The sequence below is a fragment of the Mercenaria mercenaria genome, chromosome 2 (genome assembly GCF_021730395.1).
Source record: "Mercenaria mercenaria strain notata chromosome 2, MADL_Memer_1, whole genome shotgun sequence".
Taxonomy (NCBI): domain Eukaryota; kingdom Metazoa; phylum Mollusca; class Bivalvia; order Venerida; family Veneridae; genus Mercenaria; species Mercenaria mercenaria.
Genome location: NC_069362.1, coordinates 109758127 through 109777887, shown reverse-complemented (window position 1 = coordinate 109777887; position 19761 = coordinate 109758127). Strand labels below are relative to the sequence as shown.

Below are 19761 nucleotides of genomic sequence, written 5' to 3'. Positions count from 1 at the left end.
TTCATCCCAGGGGGACCTCTACGGCCGAGTGGTTAATGTCGCTGACTTCAAATCACTTGCCCCTCATTGATATGGGTTCGAACCTCACTCGGCGCCTTGAAAGCTTCATGTGAGGAAGCCATCCAGCTGGCTTACAGAAGGTTAGTGGTTCTACCCAGATGCCCCACTTGTGATGAAATAATGCATGGAGAGGCACCTTGGGTCTTCCTCCACCATTAAAGCTGGAAAGTCGCCATATGACCTAAAATTGTGTCGATGCGTAAACCCAACAAAATAAAATGAATAAATTTTTTCACCCCAGGGGCATAATTCAAACAATTCTGCAGCCCGCCCGCTTAGCTCAGTCGGTAAGAGCGTTGGTCTACGGATCGCGGGGTCGCGAGTTCGATCCTCGGGCGGGGCGTATGTTCTCCGTTACTATTTGATAAACGACATTGTGTCTGAAATCATTAGTCCTCCACCTCTGATTTATGTGGGGAAGTTGGCAGTTACTTGCGGAGAACAGGTTTGTACTGGTACAGAATCCAGGAACACTGGTTAGGTTAACTGCCCGCCGTTACATGACTGAAATACTGTTGAAAATCGGCGTTAAACCCAAAACAAACAAACAAACAATTTTGCTAGAGATCAACTAGGCAATGGTACATACAAATTATCAAAGGCATACAAGTATATGAATACATGTTTCACAATACAAACTTATAAAATCAAAAGAAGTTGCAATCTTACCTTCACAGCTATATAGTTCATCCCATGTTCCATCATTTTTACATGTAGATACAAAAAAAGTTATTCTCAAGATACCAGTTTTATTAACCTGGTACCCGTCAGCACACTGTAATGTAATTGTATCCTCGAAGTGGAAGTTAGAGTCTTTGTTTGTAAGATACTTTCCATTCGACACTTGCGGCAAGGTTGGACATTGTACACCTATAAAAAGATTGTGAATTATCGAAATATTAAAACATTATCTAATCTATAAAAAAATCAGCATGAAAGACTTGTAAACAAACAAATTTTTTACCACAACGCTTTTCATTTTAAATTTTAAATTAGATTTTGCTTTAGAGCATTTTATTTTCGTTAATTTCAACAATGAATTATTTCCTTCTTTTGCACATTATTCAAGTCAGAATACGAGTTATGAGCCATCGCACACTGCAAGACCAAATACGTCAATGAAGAACATGTTATTAATGCACAAGCAAATTGTGTACAAAACAATTCAGAAATTTTGTTCGGGTGTTTTATAGCAAATAAGAATTTACATAGATAAACGCAACATGGTTAGACTTCCTATTAAATAAAGGGGTCAATTTACGGTTCCTGTTGAGGGCTCCACTTTATTTTGGTAGGTATGTTTTAGCTCTCATAAGAGTTTTTTTCTTTTATTTTGTGAAAAATATAAGTGAGAATATAGAAACTTTTCAGTAACCATCAAACAGAGAATATTCTATGAAATGCAAATGAAATTTTTTTACTAAAATCATATTTCCGCTCTGCCAATGATGTGCCATAATATTAAACATTTGGTCTGATCACCAAATCACTGGAAGACTACTTGTAGGATGACTTTTGGCAGTACGTGAGGTCTATTCAGCCAAGATATCCCAGACAGCTTTTTTTGTATGCATCAGCAAACCACAAAATATTAATTGAAATTACAGTCTGAGGCCATGCCCTTCTCACTGCTCAGGACTGACACACAAGATATAGCATTTTTGCCACAAATGTGCTCAAATACCACAAAATATTGCCATTAATATCCTTGTGTTTTGACAGAATAATGATGTCTTTCTACTTTTATGATTTTGTGTTCCTGCTATGAAAATAGCTCTTTTAAATAATGCGATAAATGAATACTTTTTGTGATTTGTCAAAAGTGAAATTACAAACTGATTAAAATCAGGTGCTTCAGAGTTTTCATTTTCAAAACATTTTGACATGCCAGTTGCAATGTATTTTTTCAAATTATGTCAAATTTAAAAAAGATATTTACAATTTATCATTTGTGAAGTCTAATTCTGCCAAAGGGGAACATTCGGAAAAGTCTTCTCTGAAATCCTTTACTTTCCATTATGAAAAAGTCTATTTTCCATTATGAAAAAGCCAACTCTGAAATCCTTTATTTTCCATTTAATAGAAGTAGACAATATGAATAGAATTTAACCTGTTCCTTGGTATCTGATTTTGTGCAACAACTCTGAACTCAAAGAAAAATTTTCTACCATAAATAATAATGACATAACTGTATTACAATTTTTTCCAGATTCTAATCACAATTTACCGATCAATTTAGATAATGCTACTTACGGACACATGTATGGTTAACAAAGTAACGATCTCCCCGCCGGAATCCAGTCTCCCCTGGAGGAAGTTTGTAGCTATTAAATCCGTCACTTTCAAACAGTTCAAATCCTGGATTACATACACACTTGTAAGATCCTTGTTCCTCGACACATGTTGTACTGCAGCCTCCATATTCATCATCACATTCTCTGATATCTTTAAAAAAGAGCTAAACTTTGTTGTAAGTACCAATACTTTGATATCTGTAAACATAACACAAATATAGATGATTTTCCAGCTTCAAATCGAAAGTTTGTTTATGATATTTACCATTCTGGTAAAGGGATATTAATCATCAAGCTGTTTAGGCCACATGTGGCAGTAACGTACCTAGTATACAGTATGGGTCCATGAGCCATATGCATTTCAATTTATTACAATTATAATGTTTTCTTAGGAAAAAAATGACAAAAGCCATTTTGAAAAAAAAATTGCACCTGTGACAATGAGTCAGCCATCTTGCAAAAAATTTCCACCTGTGATAATGAGCCATGGCTCATTGTCACAGGTGCAATTTTTTTTTTTCAAAATGGCTTTTCGTCATTTTTTTCCCTAAGAAAACATTATAATTGTAATAAATTGAAATTCATACGGCTCATGGACCCATACTGTATCCTAGGTATGTTACTGCCACCTGTGGTTTAGGCTAAAACTACAATTGAGGTAACATTATTAGATAAGAGCAGCTGTATATTTTTCCTTAAACAAAACTGATTTTATATATAGTTTACTAATTATTTTCATATTTGTGGTTGGAAAACACATACGTAGGCATTTCGTGAAGATGAAAGTATTATGTGTTATAATTATGTAAAGTATATAATATAAGTAGTTCATTGATGCTAGTAGTCACAATTCTAAGGTCAAATTAAGGTCACGAAATTAGGTCTAAGGTCATTAAGTGCAGTTTTTACTAATTTCACTAATATGGCATCATATCTTTGCCATTTTGATGAAATAAGTGAGCAAAGATGGTATTTAATTGAAGCCAATGTATGTAACTATGAAATAAAATCATTATATGCAAATTAGCTCATTTGCATATTAACTAATATTAAGCTAGTAGAGGTGTAATAGTAATGTTTACAAAATGGCATTTGCTTGGTATATTCTTAAAGACGATCGTGTTACGCAGTTTGCAATTTTTTAACAACTTTTACCGTGCCGTTTTTTCTAAATTTTGTATAACTTATGGTATCTCCTCTAGCTCAAGTAGAGACAAATTTCAAAGTGATAGCTCCTTAGTTATAAAACATTTGCAGAGAACTCATTTTACCATTAATTTTAATAAAACAATCATCAAACTATTGGTAAACAATTATAAAACACAAAATAAAAATGTGGATATCATTTAATCTAGGGCTTCAAGTAAACGGATTTAATGATGCAGAATTTTAATTTCAACGTTGAAAAAATCAAGGACGAATCCTATGTTTCTGTTTTGAACTTTGCTTACTTCATTCAAAAATAACTTTGGGGCAGACGTAAAACCTACCTAAATTTCTTCCACGATATGTAATCTAAAGAGTGAAAGCAAAGTAGAGAACATTTACCACATGTTACTCAATATTTTCACAGATGTGTAACTCTACCGCTTCTGTTTAAGTAGTAAATTCACTTTGAACAGCAAGAAATCGCTTATCAAATTATTTTTTTTTCCATTTTTGTAAAATAAATCCATCATAAGTCTTGAAAGAAGTAAAAACTTTCTAAAAAAATCGGAAATAAGGGGAAAAAATGGTCCCAGTAGGCCCTGAACCTACGCCCCTTGAGAATTGCAGTAAAAGTGGGTTTATGGTAGGAAATGTATACTCTTCAAAAAGGAGGTATTCTATTACGCCTCTACTACCTTAATGGGAATGACAAAATCGTACAAAATTACGATAAAAATTGGCATGTATGTACAGGTGTACAATATTTATTGTTTTATATATAATTTTCATGATTTGAAAAACAGAAAGGTAACAAATGTTATGCGGGATACTCATTTCTAGATAAACGCAACTGTTTTATCGCCATCAAAAGTGATTTTATGTGTAGATACTGCTAGAAGTGGGTGAGTTGAGTTGACTTTTGACCATCAGTTATCTTAAGCATAATTGTGTAGGTAAGTATGTTCAAAAGTATGCATATATATGAGCGTTTACGTAAGCTTTAATGTAATTTATTGCAATATTAAAATTGATAATAAGACCACACGCCATGTAGGCAACCTCAGATAAATAACCAAAATGGCTGCCAAATGTCAATATGTTAAGGTTTCTTTGCATACATTATAGAGTTTGCATAGTTGTTTTATGTAGTTTAGCACAGTATTATGATTGTAAAACATTACTGTTTTAAATCAGGTTGACACCATCTCAGACAACCAATAAGACAGCCACTTTTCACAATGACCGCCAAGAAGTCAGTATGTTCATTTTTTTTAATTTACTGGAGAATGTACAAAAGGTTTTATGTAAGGTTTTGCTGTATTTTGAAGGATAATTAAACGATATACTATTTAAAATACAGACAGGATAGCCTAAATTGGTATCAATAGTATACTTGGTATAACGAATGGGCACTAAACATATCTAGTGGTATAGAGAAGTCAAATATTATATTTGGCATATCGGCAGGCAAACTTGGCTTTTCATACATGCCACTACGGATATTCTTAGGATACAGACAGGCAAACTGTGTATAAGTGATATATAGTCAGGCCATTTTTGTTATCATTTGTTTACAGACACCCAATCCGAGCTAAATATTGATGCCACTATCGGTATCGAGGGTATACAGACATGCCACTCTGGGTATCCTGTGTATGCAGACTGGCCCTACTTGCTAAACATACAGACATCTAGGGAAAACCTTGCTATACATATAGACAACAATAGGTAGCCGTGATACAGAGACAGATAAAATGGGTATCCAAGTTATACAGCAAAATTATCCTGGGTATACATACATGTACATTCCACTATAGGTAGCTTAGTTATACAATCATTCACACTGTTTGTTTTGTGCATACATGTATAGCCACCTAGGCAGTACGTATACAGTCCACTTTGGGTACCTTGACAGTGAATACAGGTCATGGGTATACAGAAAGGCCTATCTGGGTATCCTGTGCATACAGAAAGGTCATATTGGCTACACATATATACATACTGACACATACTGGTATACTGAATACACAGACAGGCAATTCTGGGTATTCTGGACATACAGAAGGGCAAACTGAGTTTCCTTGCAACTCTGGATATTCTGGGTATACAGGCATATCATCCTGGCTTTATAGTTGTATCTTCGATTTACATACACACCATTCTGGGTATCTTGGTTATATAGACATGCCACCACGGCTACACAGATAGGTCAACTGAGTGCATCCTAGGTAGGCCACCTTGAGTATCCTTGGTATACATACATCCTGACCATTTACTTAATGTCACCACTATGAATATCCTGGGTATAAATACATGCCACCGGTGTACCCTAGGTATAAAGGCAGTTCTATCTGGGTATCCTTGGTATACTGTCAGGTCTTATTGGCACTACTGGATCCTGGGTACTGCTATTTGTAAACTTACTGTACATAAGACCACTCTGGGTATACTGGGTATATAGGTCTTCCTGGTTATATATACAGAAAACTATGGGTATCCTAGGTGTACAAACAGGCTCCTCGTGGTATCCATTATCCAAGGTAGACAGGTCACTCTGGGTAAGTAATATGGATATACATACAGGTCAGGTTAGCGATACATACAAATACACTTTGAGTGGTCGTGGAATAAAAAGAGGCAACTGTCGGTACCTTAGGTATAGATGCAGGACATTTTGGGTATCTGGGTTATACAGACTGACAACATGTGTATCCTGTTTATACAGACAGACCATCATAGCTATACATATATGCCAGTTATTTATATACTAATTACGCTTCACAACTTTGCAACGGTGGCGTAAAATAATGGATCTAAGTTTGCATGCATACAAAGGATACCACGGGTGACATGTATGACTGTATTCCTATAATACCCAAAGTAACATATCATATACTAATGTGGATTGCAAGACGAAATGTGGCAGTTCAACATGTGCAAATGCTACCGATCCAAGCAGGTTTGCATGTTTGAATGTGCATGCGAGGCAATTTATATACTAACTTTAGAAATGTACAGGCAACATTTATAAAACTGATAAGATTCTTATCAATGGTTAAGAACAGATATATGTGTACTAAAATGTAAATATTGTCAGTTTTTTTAATATTAAATTTTGTTTTTCCATGATAAATATACCCCACCCACTTTTGACAGTATTTACTTTTGCAAACAATAAATAATGCTACAAACAGATATATATATATAAAGTAATGTTGCAAATATAACATTGCTTATTTTTGTCCATTTATAAACACAAAAAGTGAAGATTTAATATTTGAAAATAACATTTTTAACGAATTATCTGCCCATTTTATAAGTTTTCATGACATTTCATAAGTACGTAAATGAGAAAATTTTTGATTAAGTGTTTGTAAATAAATGTACAAAGCCCTATCTTCATTTTGATACCACTGTAACAGTTGTTATTCTACACCAATAAATGACCAAGATACAAAGTATTTTTTGTGACACACATGAAAATATGCACCGAATGACCTTTGACCTTGTTTATTTCGCTTTAAAGGGCATCTCAAGCGTGACTACCGGGCATGTCTTTCTTGTGGCACCTAGTAGATAACGTTTAACATGGTAGTCGTCCATCTTCAGAAAATGCCTACGCAAGTCACAATTTTGCAAATTCTAGGTATACTAATAAATTTAATAGTATTTTGAAGAAAGAAATATAGAGATAGTACCTAAAATTTAAAATTATGAAAAACAATTAAAAAATTAATGTTGATTGTTTGTATATATAATTTAAGACCGAATAAAATACTCAAGTCTTTATCTGATCATTTTCAAGCATGTTATTGATGATTTTCTGAAACTTCTTATTCAATGTCCATGTACTCGCTCTTGTAGATACTCCTACCTATCTAGCCATTGATAAATATTTAATCCCCAGTTATAACTTGATTACTGCAGGAAAAACTTATGTCAATGCAATAAAATTTTCCAATACATGCATATTGTATGATATCAGAAAATGTTTTATGACTCATGAAATAAATTCAGATCCACTATTTCAGCTGAAATCTAGATATAATGTTATTTGTGCCATATCACACATCATCTATAAAAACAAGAAAAAACTCTTCAGTACTTACCATGAAAATTGACATTTAAATGAAAGGATTTTAACCATACAGTTACTGCATTCTGCCTCTCAATTTTTGTCATACGCGTGTAAATGTAAATGCAAGGTAGGATTATTATTTGTGTCACTGATTGATCTCTAGTACTATGTCTAAGAAATATAAGAAATTTTAAATATTAGGATATTAATAGAAGACTGACAATAATCTTTACCGAGATCAACCTGTGAACAACAAAACTTATGCTAATTGCTGACTGTTTGATCTATAAAGTTATACAGACAATAACAAAAAACGACCACAACTTTTGTTATCGGTTTGAATTGAGAAGATAATGTTAATCCCTGATAGATGTTAATGCCACACGACAGAAGTAGCTTTCAAAACAGTAAATAATAAAACACCAGATATATGTCGAAATTGATTACTGTTCTATTAAATAAAATGTACAATTTGAGATAAGACCTAATACAAACTAAGTTTAAAATTATTTTCTTATTATAGTACTGGTAGATGTTGGAAGAATGTACCTATGATTATTCTTAACGTGAACGATCTTAAATGTTTTAAAGAAATGTATGAGACATATCTTAATAGTATCTTACAGAATAAATTATTGTTCCTTTTTTATATGAGTAGAATGAATCTGTCATACAATAATACTTTCAATTTTTTCTATTTGTTTTGTTTAAAAAAGGCCTGTCTGTCGCAAATGTATAAATGAGTCAGCATTTGACTATACAGTGTGTAAGTGGTGATGGCAGGTAAGCTGTCGTGTTTCAGTCACTACAGATATTTATTTTTTATGTTTCACATATTAATATTTACGTATTTGTATTTGTTAATTTTTTATTTTAATTTCAGAAGGGAACATATAAAAGTCAAAAATGTATACTGCCTGAAGATATGTGTATTGAAAACGCTTGCAGTGAAGAATTAAAATAATTGTAAAACACAGAAGTATGCTGCTGTTTATTCCTTACAAATTGAACTTTTATATATATATATATATATATATATATATATATATATATATATAATCGTTTTTAATTTCTTAATGCATTGAAAATTTCTTTAAACAAAGATATTATTAATAGTAGTAGTAGTATTCTTATTAAGACATTTTTATTAAGACAATACCGCCCCAGGCAACATAAATGAATATGCTAAAATTGAAATTTTACTACTACAGCATTTTCTTGTAAAGTAGAACTGCTGTTTTTAACTAACAAAGAGTAACCTTTACCTGTACATATAAAATCATTTACTCGTTTGTATCCTGGTTTACATTCACAGATATATGACCCAGCTGTATTCATACAAATGGTTGGTGAATCCTGACACAGGTCTGTATTTGTGCCACACTCATCTATGTCTACAACAGAAATGGGATAGTACAATAGAAGTGAGTTGTTAAGAAAGTTCTGTAAAACACAGCTCACTCAAGCACCAATTACTCAAGGACCTGAGTCTGCTCCTGAAATTCATGTGGACTGTTGGTTTTCGTCTTTCTATGATAAGATTGCTCAAAACCATAGACAACTAGAGCAGTTTCCTAATCATCGCCAGTTTTGAGCAATCAGCGTTTTACTGGATATATCTAAACCTTGGTTATTAACATCAGGTCTGAAGGAAATAAGCTTCAGAAGATTTTCTAATAACTATATATAACTAGAAGATGTTTTTGTAGAAAAGCCCATGATGACCCTACTGCTTAGTCGTATATGCAAAAAGTCAAAAGGGGACAGGAGCAAAAGTCAAAGAGACACTGATAAATGGCTGCAATAGGGATCATCTATCCGGCACGTCCAATCATCCCTTTAAGTTTCAACATTCTTGGCCCAATGCTTCTCAAGTTATGAACTTGATCCATGTTCAGGCCACTGTGACCTTCACTTTTAATTTAGTGAGCCCAAAATTGATAGGGGTCATTTAATTTCAATGACCAATCATCCTATTAAATTTCAACATTCTGGGTCAAGTAGTTCTCAAGTTATTGATTAAAACGAGTTTTCTATGTTCAGCCCCCTGTGACCTTACCTTTGATTGAGTGACTCCAAAAAACAGGGGTCATCTACTCTGTAAGTCCTATCACTCTATGAAATCTGAAGGTTGTAGGTCAAATGGTTCTCAAGTGATTGACTGGAAATGGAATTCCGTGTTCTGTCCGCTTTGACCTTGACCTTTAAGTGTTACCCGAAAAACAATAGGGGCAATCTACTCTGTAAATCCTATCACCTTATTAAGTTTCATCATTCTAGGTCAAGTGGTTCTCAAAGTAATGACCAGAAATGGATTTCCATGTTCTGTTCGCGGTGTTCTTGACCTCTAAAAGAGTGACCCCAAAATCAATGGAAGTCATCTACTCTGCATGTCTAATCGTCCTTTATCGTTTCAACATTCTGGGTCAAGTTGTTCTCAAGTTATTGATCGGAAATGGTTTTCCATGTTCAGGCCCCTGTGACCATGACCTTTATTAGAGTGACACCAAAATCAGTGAAATCAACTACTCTGCATGACCTGAATCACCCTATGAAATTTCAATATTCCGGGTCAAGTGGTTCTCAAGTTATTGATCAGATATGGTTTCCATGTTTAAGCCCAAGTGACCTTGACCTTTAGTAGAGTGACCCAAAAAAACAATAGGGGTCTAGTCTATAGTTTTGCCATCCTATACAGTTTGAAAGTATGTCTCCCCCTGTGGCGTGGGCGTGCGGGGGGGGGGGGGGGGGACATATTTAACGACTCAAATGGAGTGTTATAAAGGAAATGTTGAATATGATTCATAGTCATGATGGCATACTGGAAATGGTGTCAGCTACACAACCCATAAGTCAAAGCCTTGAAACCTGTAGTTTCCAGCAATAAATTTGGGCAAAACATTTCGTGGGTCTGGTCAAAAAGGCCATTTTTAAAGGATTGAATTTGTGGATTTCAGCTTCTGAACATAGATTGAATGGGTACTTTTACTTTTTCACTGAGATTTTATTTCGTAAACTGACTCAACCATGAAAATTAGAAATCTATGAATATTAATGATTAAGCAGTGAATGGGTTATGGTTCCTGGTCTACTCATAAATCTACTGATTATAAACTTGCGTTTCAAAGTTTTAGGTATTCAACTATTCATGAAAAATTAACCCAAACAAAAACCTTAACCAAGAAATTCTAATATGGATATGGACAAGAAGGTTTTTAAAGTTTTTCATTATAGGTCTATATAAATCAACTAAACTAAAATAAACTAAATGTTTGACCCTAGGGGGAACAAACTTTGTGAAGAACCACTAGATGATGCTACATTATAAATATCAAAGCCCTATGCTTTGTGGTTTCAGACAAGAAGATTTTTAGAGTTTTCTATATATAAGTCTATGTAAACCATGTAACCCTAAGGAAATGATTTGAACAACCTTAGTAGAGAACCACGAAATAATGTCAGATATATAACATCAAAGCCCTAGGCCCTGTGGTTTGGGACTCAAAGATTTTCAAATTGTTTCCCTATATAAGCCTATAATTATAAACCATGTGACCGCCAATGCGGGGCCATATTTGACCCTGGTCGAGGAACTAAATGATTCTACATACCTAAGTCCTAGGCCCTGTGCTTTTGGACAAGAAGATTTAGGGCCAGCAGTTTAACACAAGAAGATTTTTGAAGTTTCCACTATAAACTTATAGGGAAAATGTTTTTTAGACAAACCAAAATAATTTAAACAATCTTGGTAAAGGGTCACACAAGAACCATTTGTGTAAAGTTATTCTAAAATCGGGCCAGCAGTTTCATACACGAAGATTTTCAAAGTTTCCACTATATACATATAGGGAAAGGTGACCACGCCCTCTGGCGGCTATGTTTTTTACGAATCGGTTGATAACAATCTTGGTACAGGGTGACATAAGGACCATTCGTGTGAAACTAAAATAAGATAACCACAATGCAGAGCACTATAAACATGAAACAAAGTCATATGACCTTTGACTGCTAATTGTGACCCTGACTTTGATGTGCTCTTCACGTCGTCTGGATGTGGTTAACATTTGTGCCAAGTTTCTTTAAAATCTTTGAAGCAGTTCAACAGTTACAGAGCGGACATGAAACAAAGCCTTATGACCTTTGGCCCCTAAGTGTGACCTTGACCTTTAAGCCAACCATCCTAAGCATGCACTCTGCATGTCGTCTTGATGTTGTGAACATTTGTGCCAAGTTTGTTTGAAATCCTTAAAGGGTTTCAGGAGTTACAGAGTGGACACAAAGTTGCTTACGGACGGACAGACAGAGGGACGGATGGAAAGACGGACACCAGTGGTATATTATAATATGTCCCTTCAGGCATATAAAACACATAAAACATGTCAAGTGTCCCTATTTGAACAAAATTAAGGGATGGTCTATTAAGGATCCTATGGACCAAGTTTAATGAAGATCAGACCATTGAGGGATTCAAAAGGTATACCACGTAAAAGTTATTTCTATTTTTAGCTCAAAAAGCCCTATGTTATACCAGATTATAAAAGATGAAGCGCCTCCCCAGAAGTAACTGTGTAATGGTTTTTATATTTTTAGCTCTTAGCCACCCTCTTAGCTCAGTAGATAAGAGCATTGGTCTACGGATCGCGGGATCATTAGTTCGATCCTCAGGCGGGGCATATGTTCTTCGTGACTATTTGATAAATGACACTGTGCCTCAAATCATTAGTTCTCCACCTCTGATTTATGTGGGGAAGTTGGCAGTTACTTGCGGAGAACAGTTTTATACTGGTACAGAATCCAGGAACACTGGTTAGGTTAAATGATGTCAGGCCGTCAACCTATACTAATAGCTCACCCTAAACCTTTGTTTCGGGTGAGTTGAAAACTTAACAAGTGATGACAACAGCTGGTAGATTTCTTTTTCAAAAATTAGAAAAGCTAAAAAAAACTTCATTAGAAGTTTTTTATTAGAACTTACCATAACATCCTTGTGTCTGATCGAATGTTTTGTTTGCCTGACAGAACATATTTATAGATCCTGCATCTGTGGACCTTAACTTATATCCTGCATTGCAGCTCACAAGATATGTGTCTCCAGATAATGTCGGTGAAGTAGGGCCAGCCAATGGAATGTTAGAGTTTGCTATTGAAGGTACAGGACAGGGTATTCCTAATGTGTGATAGAAAAACAAAGATGTTAAAAACAAAAACATCCTATGTTCTCTCACAATATCTCATTTTCAGGGCTTCAGAAACTTTAAGGACTATGTTATTTTTACAATTAAAAATTCCTATCTAAAACTGAGATTGTCATAACAACACGAGAAATGCGCGGGGATCAAAGAGAAACTAATAATAAATAAAAAAATGTATCTCCAAGTAAGTTATAAAGTATCAATGACACCCGAAAGCATGTTCCAACAACGTACTGTAAGAAAATGCATAGAAATTTTCTGGGTAGGTATTTAGTACCTTAAGTCTCTCATATGTATGCAATATATATATTCATCAATTAAGGATATGTCAGTGCAAATGAGCTGAGCGTTAGTTTTCTAAGAGAACACCGTTAAGCTGTTTTACACAAATCACACGTGCACTGATTTTTTACAAAAATATGTCCGCCATGTTTTCTTCAGTGAACGAAATAAAAGGAGTATTTTACCTTAGAATTCCTTATTGTATACTGCGATTCACTCTCTAATCCAAATAAAGCATCACTTTTTTATAATATTCCACTGTCCGATCTTTGAGATCTGATCACTTAATGATCACTCACAATTACAAAATAAAACCAATATGTCATCAAAATTATCGCTTTACACGGCTTCATGGAGATCACGGCCTACTAAAATTAAATTTGTAAGCATGCGCCAACCAAACAAATGATGAAAGATCGGGACTTTTTCAAAGATATGTTTTATTTCCAGTAATTTTCTGATATTCTAACGTTTAAGCAACCGAAGTGTATGCACAGAAATAACGAAGAAGTTATGCAAAAGAGCTTTTAGTTAAAATTTTAATTTGGACCTATCTTTTTCCAGCCCAACAACGTGCATGTATGTGTCACATATTCGGCTTGTCCTCGAAATCAGTGTCAAAGGTTACTAAAACACAATCTGACTAAAGTACGTCTCCTATTACCACACTGGATAACCGGCTATCCTAACGCCAGCTGGAAATGTAACCAAGCTGTAAATCGGTAGGTAAAGTTTTTCATTTAATTCTAATAAAACGAAGCCAATTCTTGCAAATCAACTTGACAGTTCTGTCAAGGAATTAACATGGCTTACATTTACAATGTCTTGACCAAAAACGATGGTTATGTTTTTAGATATTCGCTAACAATTTATCCAGTTTGAAAAATCAAGCAAAAATCCAAAGTTTTGCGCTACTTGTTCCACACTGGATAACCGGCTATCCGGACGCCCGCTGGAAATGTAACCCGGCTGTAAATCGGTAGGTAAATTTTTTCATTTATTTCTATTAAAACGAAGCCAATTCTTGCAAATCAACTTGACAGTTTTGTCAAGGAATGACAATTGCTTACATTTACAATTTCTGGGCCAAAAAACATTCGTTAAGTTAGGAAATATTCGCTAGCTATTTCTTCAATTTGAAAAATCAAGCAAAAATACAAAGTTTTGCGCAAATTGTTTTGTTTATGAACAACCTGTGAAAACTTTTATCACCCGGTTTAACAGATGTGTCCTTTCGAAACACCTGTGTGAAGTTTCCGGGTTCTACGTTATTCTTGAAAAAGTATATTAGCCGTTAAATAGGCATGATCGAAAAAAAAAAGACTGTCGAAAACGGCCGCTGTATTTGCAATAGGCAGTCGTTGAAGTCAGCTGTCGGCTATCGAGAATACAGCTGTATAAAAGTAAAAACACTGTCTTGTAGACATGTTATATGCCCCGTAGTGTCTCTTCTTTATGTATATTTTGTATCTGTTTAGTCTGTCTGTGTTTTTTGCGATTTCTTTCGTCTTTCATTTGTGTTAAATGTGTATACTTGCAGTCGGTAAACAGTTTGTATATACATATGTATGGTCCTTATTGCCATGTCGAGTAATTCTGGTTGATTTCATTATTATTGTCCTTTTGGTTTAGGGTCGAAAAATTGCTTAGTTCCTTTCGTCCGTCCGCCCGTAGTTTCTTGTCCGGGCTCTGATAATACATGCATGGACTGATTTTTAAGTATTGATTTTTAAACTTCAAAACATGTGTTACCAATAATACAAATAATACTGAGACCTACTCATTAATGACCATCTCCAATGTCAGTATAACAAAACAATCTCTAACACATAGCTATATATAAGTATTTTGTGTCAGACTGGCAATTTCTACATGCATAGACAAAATTTCAAATATATTGTATTAATATGATGTTTTTCCGTTGGTTTATAAAGCAACATTTTTTGTCCGGCGTATGACTTAATTATTCCTCGAGAGATTTTGAAATATGTTACACAAATGTTTACTACAGTCAAATTATCTTAGACATGCAAGAGACATCATCCTTCCTTGAAAATTAAGGTCGCACTTTCGGGTCTGGTCTCCAAGCAACAATTTGTGCCCGAAGCATAACTTTGTTCCTCAGTATGGTATTTTGAAATAATTTTATATTATTAATTACACAGTGAAACTCAGGAAGGTCAAGGTTGCATTTTTTGATTAATGTTTATACTATAGTGTCGTATAGTAGAACTTTTATTTTCATGCGGTTTGTTTTATTTGATAGCTGACTGTGTATTGCAGGGTAATTTCACTTGTTTCAATATATCCTTTTCATTACTTTTTCCAATAATAAATATTCTGGATGAAGTAGCTGATTTACAGTTGCTAGGCAACGATATAATGGGTTTATTTCTTTTTTGTTTCGCATAATACATGATTTATAATATATATGAGCAAATAAGATCATACACCTATCTAGCACCGCACTTATAACACTTTTCAAAACAAGAACGGGCATTTGAGATTCATTAAAGATACTGAATTCTCCAAACGAAATTCAAAGGATTGACGACCAGAAGCAATTATTTGCTCTTGCAAATTCCGAGGTGAAATTACTTTCTGTAGTAGCCCGGAGGCAACTGTAGTGGTTTTCCTCCACCATCAAAAGCTGGCAAAGTGGTAATATATACTATATTGTTTCGGTGTAACTGCAAAAAAATATATTGTTGGATTTCGCTTGGCAGAAAAAATGGCAAGAACGTGTAAACTAGGTTAAAATTCAGCCCGGGTTTGAAGGAATATAGTCCTCAAGCTTCTTGAAATGAAAGTGCCATTTCTAAAAATAATTACGTTTCTGTCAAATCACTGCCTGCAATACTTTTTACATACAAAAGTATTTAAAATCATCGGAGTTAATGGATAGTCTGTAAATGTTAACATCCGAGTTCAACGACAGCTCTAGCGGCCGTTTTCGACAGTCTTTTTTTTTTCGACCATGCCTATTTAACGGCTAATATACATTTTTTCAAGAACAACGTAGAACCCGGAAACTTCACACAGGTGTTCCTAAAGGACACATCTGTTAAACCAAGTGATAAAAGTTTCCACAGATTGTTCATAAACAATATCTCAAAACATAACGATCGTTTTGGGCCCAGAAACTGTAAATGTAAGCAATGGTCATTCCTTGACAAAACTGTCAAGTTGATTTGCAAGAATTGGCTTCGTTTTAATAGCTTTAATAACTTTACCTACCGATTTACAGCTGGGTTACATTTCCAGCTGGGTTATATTTCGAGCGGGCGTCAGGATAGCCGGTTATCCAGTGTGTGTTTTATTTATGAACAACCTGTGAAAAGTTTTATCACCTGGTTTAACGGATGTGTCCTTTCGGAACACCTGTGTGAAGTTTCCGGGTTCTACGTTATTCCTGAAAAAATATATTAGCCGTTAAATAGGTGTGGTCGACAAAAAATGACTGTCGAAAACGGCCACTAGTGATGTCGATGATCTCGGATGTTAACATTTATAGACTATCCATTATCTCCGATGATTTTGAATACTTTTGTATATAAAAAGTATTACTGGAAGTGATTTGACGGGAACGTAATCATTTTATAAAACGGCACTTTCATTTCAAGAGGCTTTATGACAATGTTCCTTCACTCCCGGGCTGAATTTTAACCTAGTTCATGCGTTCTTGCCATTTTTCAGCCATGCAAAAGCCGAAGTGCGACCTTAATGTTCAAGCAAGGGTAATGACTCTTGCAAGTCTAAGATCAATTGGCTGTAGTTAACATTTGTGTAACATATTTCAAAATCTCTCGAGGAATAATAAAGTCACACGCCGGACAAGAAATGTTGCTTTATAAACCTATTGAAAACATGAATATATTTGAAAATTTGTATGTAGAAATTGCCAGTCCGACACAAAATACGTACTAGTAAATATAGCTCTGTGTTAAAGATTTTTTGTGATACTGACATTGGAGGTGGTCATTCGCGATTGGGCCTCACATATACTTGTATCATTGGTAACATATGTTTCATGGTTAAAAATCAATGCTTAAAAATGTTACAACCCTGAAGACATGTGAGATGTTCATGATATGCCATGTAGAGTCACAAGACACTGCGGACGGACGGACGGACGAAATGAATTAAGCAACTTTTAGACCCTAAACCACAAGGACAATTATAATGAAATCAACCAGAATTACTCGACATGGCAATAAGGACCATGCATAAGTATAATATAATAATTATAAACTGCTTACTGACTGCAAGTATACACATTTTACACAAATGAAAGAAATCGCAAAAACGCAGGTAGATTAAACAGATACAAAATATACATGTAGAAGAGACACTATGGGGCATATAACATGTCTACAAGACAGTGTTTTTACTTTTATACAGCTGTATTCTCGATAGCCGACAGCTGACTTCAACGACTGCCTATTGCAAATACAGCGGCCGTTTTCGACTGTCTTTTTTTTCCGACCGTGTCTATTATATATTTTTTCAGGAATAACGCAAAACCCAGAAACTTCACACTGGTGTTCCGAAAAGACACATCCTGTAAATCGGATGATAAAAGTTTTCACAGATTGTTCATAAACAAAACAATTTGCGCAAAACTTTCGATTTTTGCTCGATTTTTCAAACTGAAGAAATTGTTAGTGAATATCTAAAAACATAACGATCGTTTTAGGCCCAGAAATTGTAGATGTAAGCCATGTTCATTCCTTGACAAAACTGTCCAGTTTTGATTTGCAAGAATTAACTTCGATTCAATAAAAATAAATGAAAAACTTTACTTACCGATTTCCAGCTGGGTTACATTTCCAGCGGGCGTCAAGATAGCCGGTTATCCAGTGTGATTACGCTGCGCATAGGATCTGAGAACGACCTATTCATAGCCTCGTTCTGACGACCCTTTTGCTAGCCAATCAGAGCTTAGCTTACAACATTTTGCAAATCTACCATTAGCCTTGACTTTTTATATTTACAATTCTAATGTCGTAATGTGCCAGATAGCCGGTTAGCTCAGTCGTTAGGCCACTTGCTCTGTAAACAAAGGGTCCCGGGTTCGAGCCCTGGAATGACTGCACATTTTTCTTACTCTTTGACATTCGAACAAGTCGTCTGATTGGTTCAAATAAAAATAGATTTATGAAAATAAAAATAGCAATACTGGAAATCCATAATATACAGAAGACGTATGTGAATGGGTCGTTCTCTGGGGCCGTATTCATAAAGCATCTTAAGTATAAGTTTTGACTTAAGTTTAAGATTTTACATGTACTTAAGTTTGTGGTGATTTCAACTTAAGTCTAAGAAAAAACACAAGTTTTAGTCATAAAACAGCTAAAACTTAAGATACGTAAGAAATGACTTAAGTCAGAAAATAAAATAGCGTGGGGAGTACGATTAAAGTATAATTGTGCATGTTGTATCTGTCTGAAATTAATGTTGTTTGTTTAATGTTTACGTCCATAATAAAAAAAAAACAAGAATTACTTATTAAATTGTATTAGGAATAACAAATATACTTAAGTAAAATAAATTTCTAACCTAAGTAATACTTAAGTAAATAATCAATTTCTTATACTTATACTTAAGATGCTTTATGAATACGGCCCCAGATCTTCGTTTAGAAGATCAAGTACTTAAGTCAGATTGCCAGAACATAAATACAATAAATAAACAATCGCTTACTGTGTTCCTGTAAGTACCAAAAGATGAAACGGCTCGTGTTTATACATTCATATATATTCCGTATCGGAGACATTGGCAATCACACAGTTCGATATTTTCCACGAACATGTAAACATTTACTTTTATACCTTTACTTACATTTCAAGCATGACGATTCATATATTCGTTCAAGAACGTAAATTTCGTGCTTTCCGAACCTCATGGTGTATAAACTTTTGTAATGAAAGGTATAGTGTATTCGACAAACCATTTGTAATTTCTAAAGGTAAATATCATTGAGACTATCATTTATGTTATCGAAATTTAATTGAATATATAGTAGTCGCAACTTGACCGCGATGGTTGACCTTAGGCTGATTATTCATATAGATAATTTCATTGTAGAAATCAAGGGTGCTTAGGGTAGCCGTGTATATTTATATGGAATTAGTTTGTAAACAGTGAAGTATCAAAGTATATATACTTATATTTGACCAGTTAAAACTTTCCAATACACTAATTTATATTTGCAAAAATTTATATTTCCTTTTTTCGTGCAGCTCGTGTTTAACGTACACTCCTTTTCAATAATAGGTTGTGCCTAATATGTATTATAATACAAAGGTCAACCATCGGGGTCAAGTTGCGTCCACTATATCAGTTTAAGGCTTAGAATTAAGCTTTGAGAAACAAAAATCAAACAACACCAAATCATAGAAATTGTTTGACATGAAAATTGAACAGCATTTAAAACATGTATATTAATTATTTTATGAAAAAGTGTCAGTATACTGATATAAACATTGAATTCTTGAAAAGGACTGCCTAAAGGGGCCCCACTTCCGTGCAGTTAAACGCCTTTAAAAACTCACCATTTTCAAAGAACTGTTCGTTTTGATGCATTTGCAATAGCGTGCGAGTGGTGAAATTTCGCATAACAAGGTGGAACACAGTTTTCAGCAATTGTTTATATTTATTTCTTTACAAATGGCATTCATTTTCAAAGGGAGACAACTTTTTGCGA

General features: G+C 34.5%; 1 protein-coding gene across 8 annotated transcripts in view; it reads right to left on the bottom strand.

Moving 5' to 3' along the window:
* The window catches only part of LOC123562448 (sushi, von Willebrand factor type A, EGF and pentraxin domain-containing protein 1-like), a 447821-nt gene that overhangs the window by 377109 nt on the left and 50951 nt on the right, over nt 1-19761 (bottom strand). For all 8 annotated transcript variants that reach the window (XM_053537519.1, XM_053537520.1, XM_053537522.1 and 5 more), the window contains exons 16-19: nt 12557-12748; nt 8847-8975; nt 2314-2505; nt 730-930 (exon numbers count right to left, since the gene is read on the bottom strand). In XM_053537519.1, coding sequence (XP_053393494.1) covers nt 730-930; nt 2314-2505; nt 8847-8975; nt 12557-12748 — 714 coding nt within the window. The remainder of the gene's footprint in view (nt 1-729; nt 931-2313; nt 2506-8846; nt 8976-12556; nt 12749-19761) is intronic.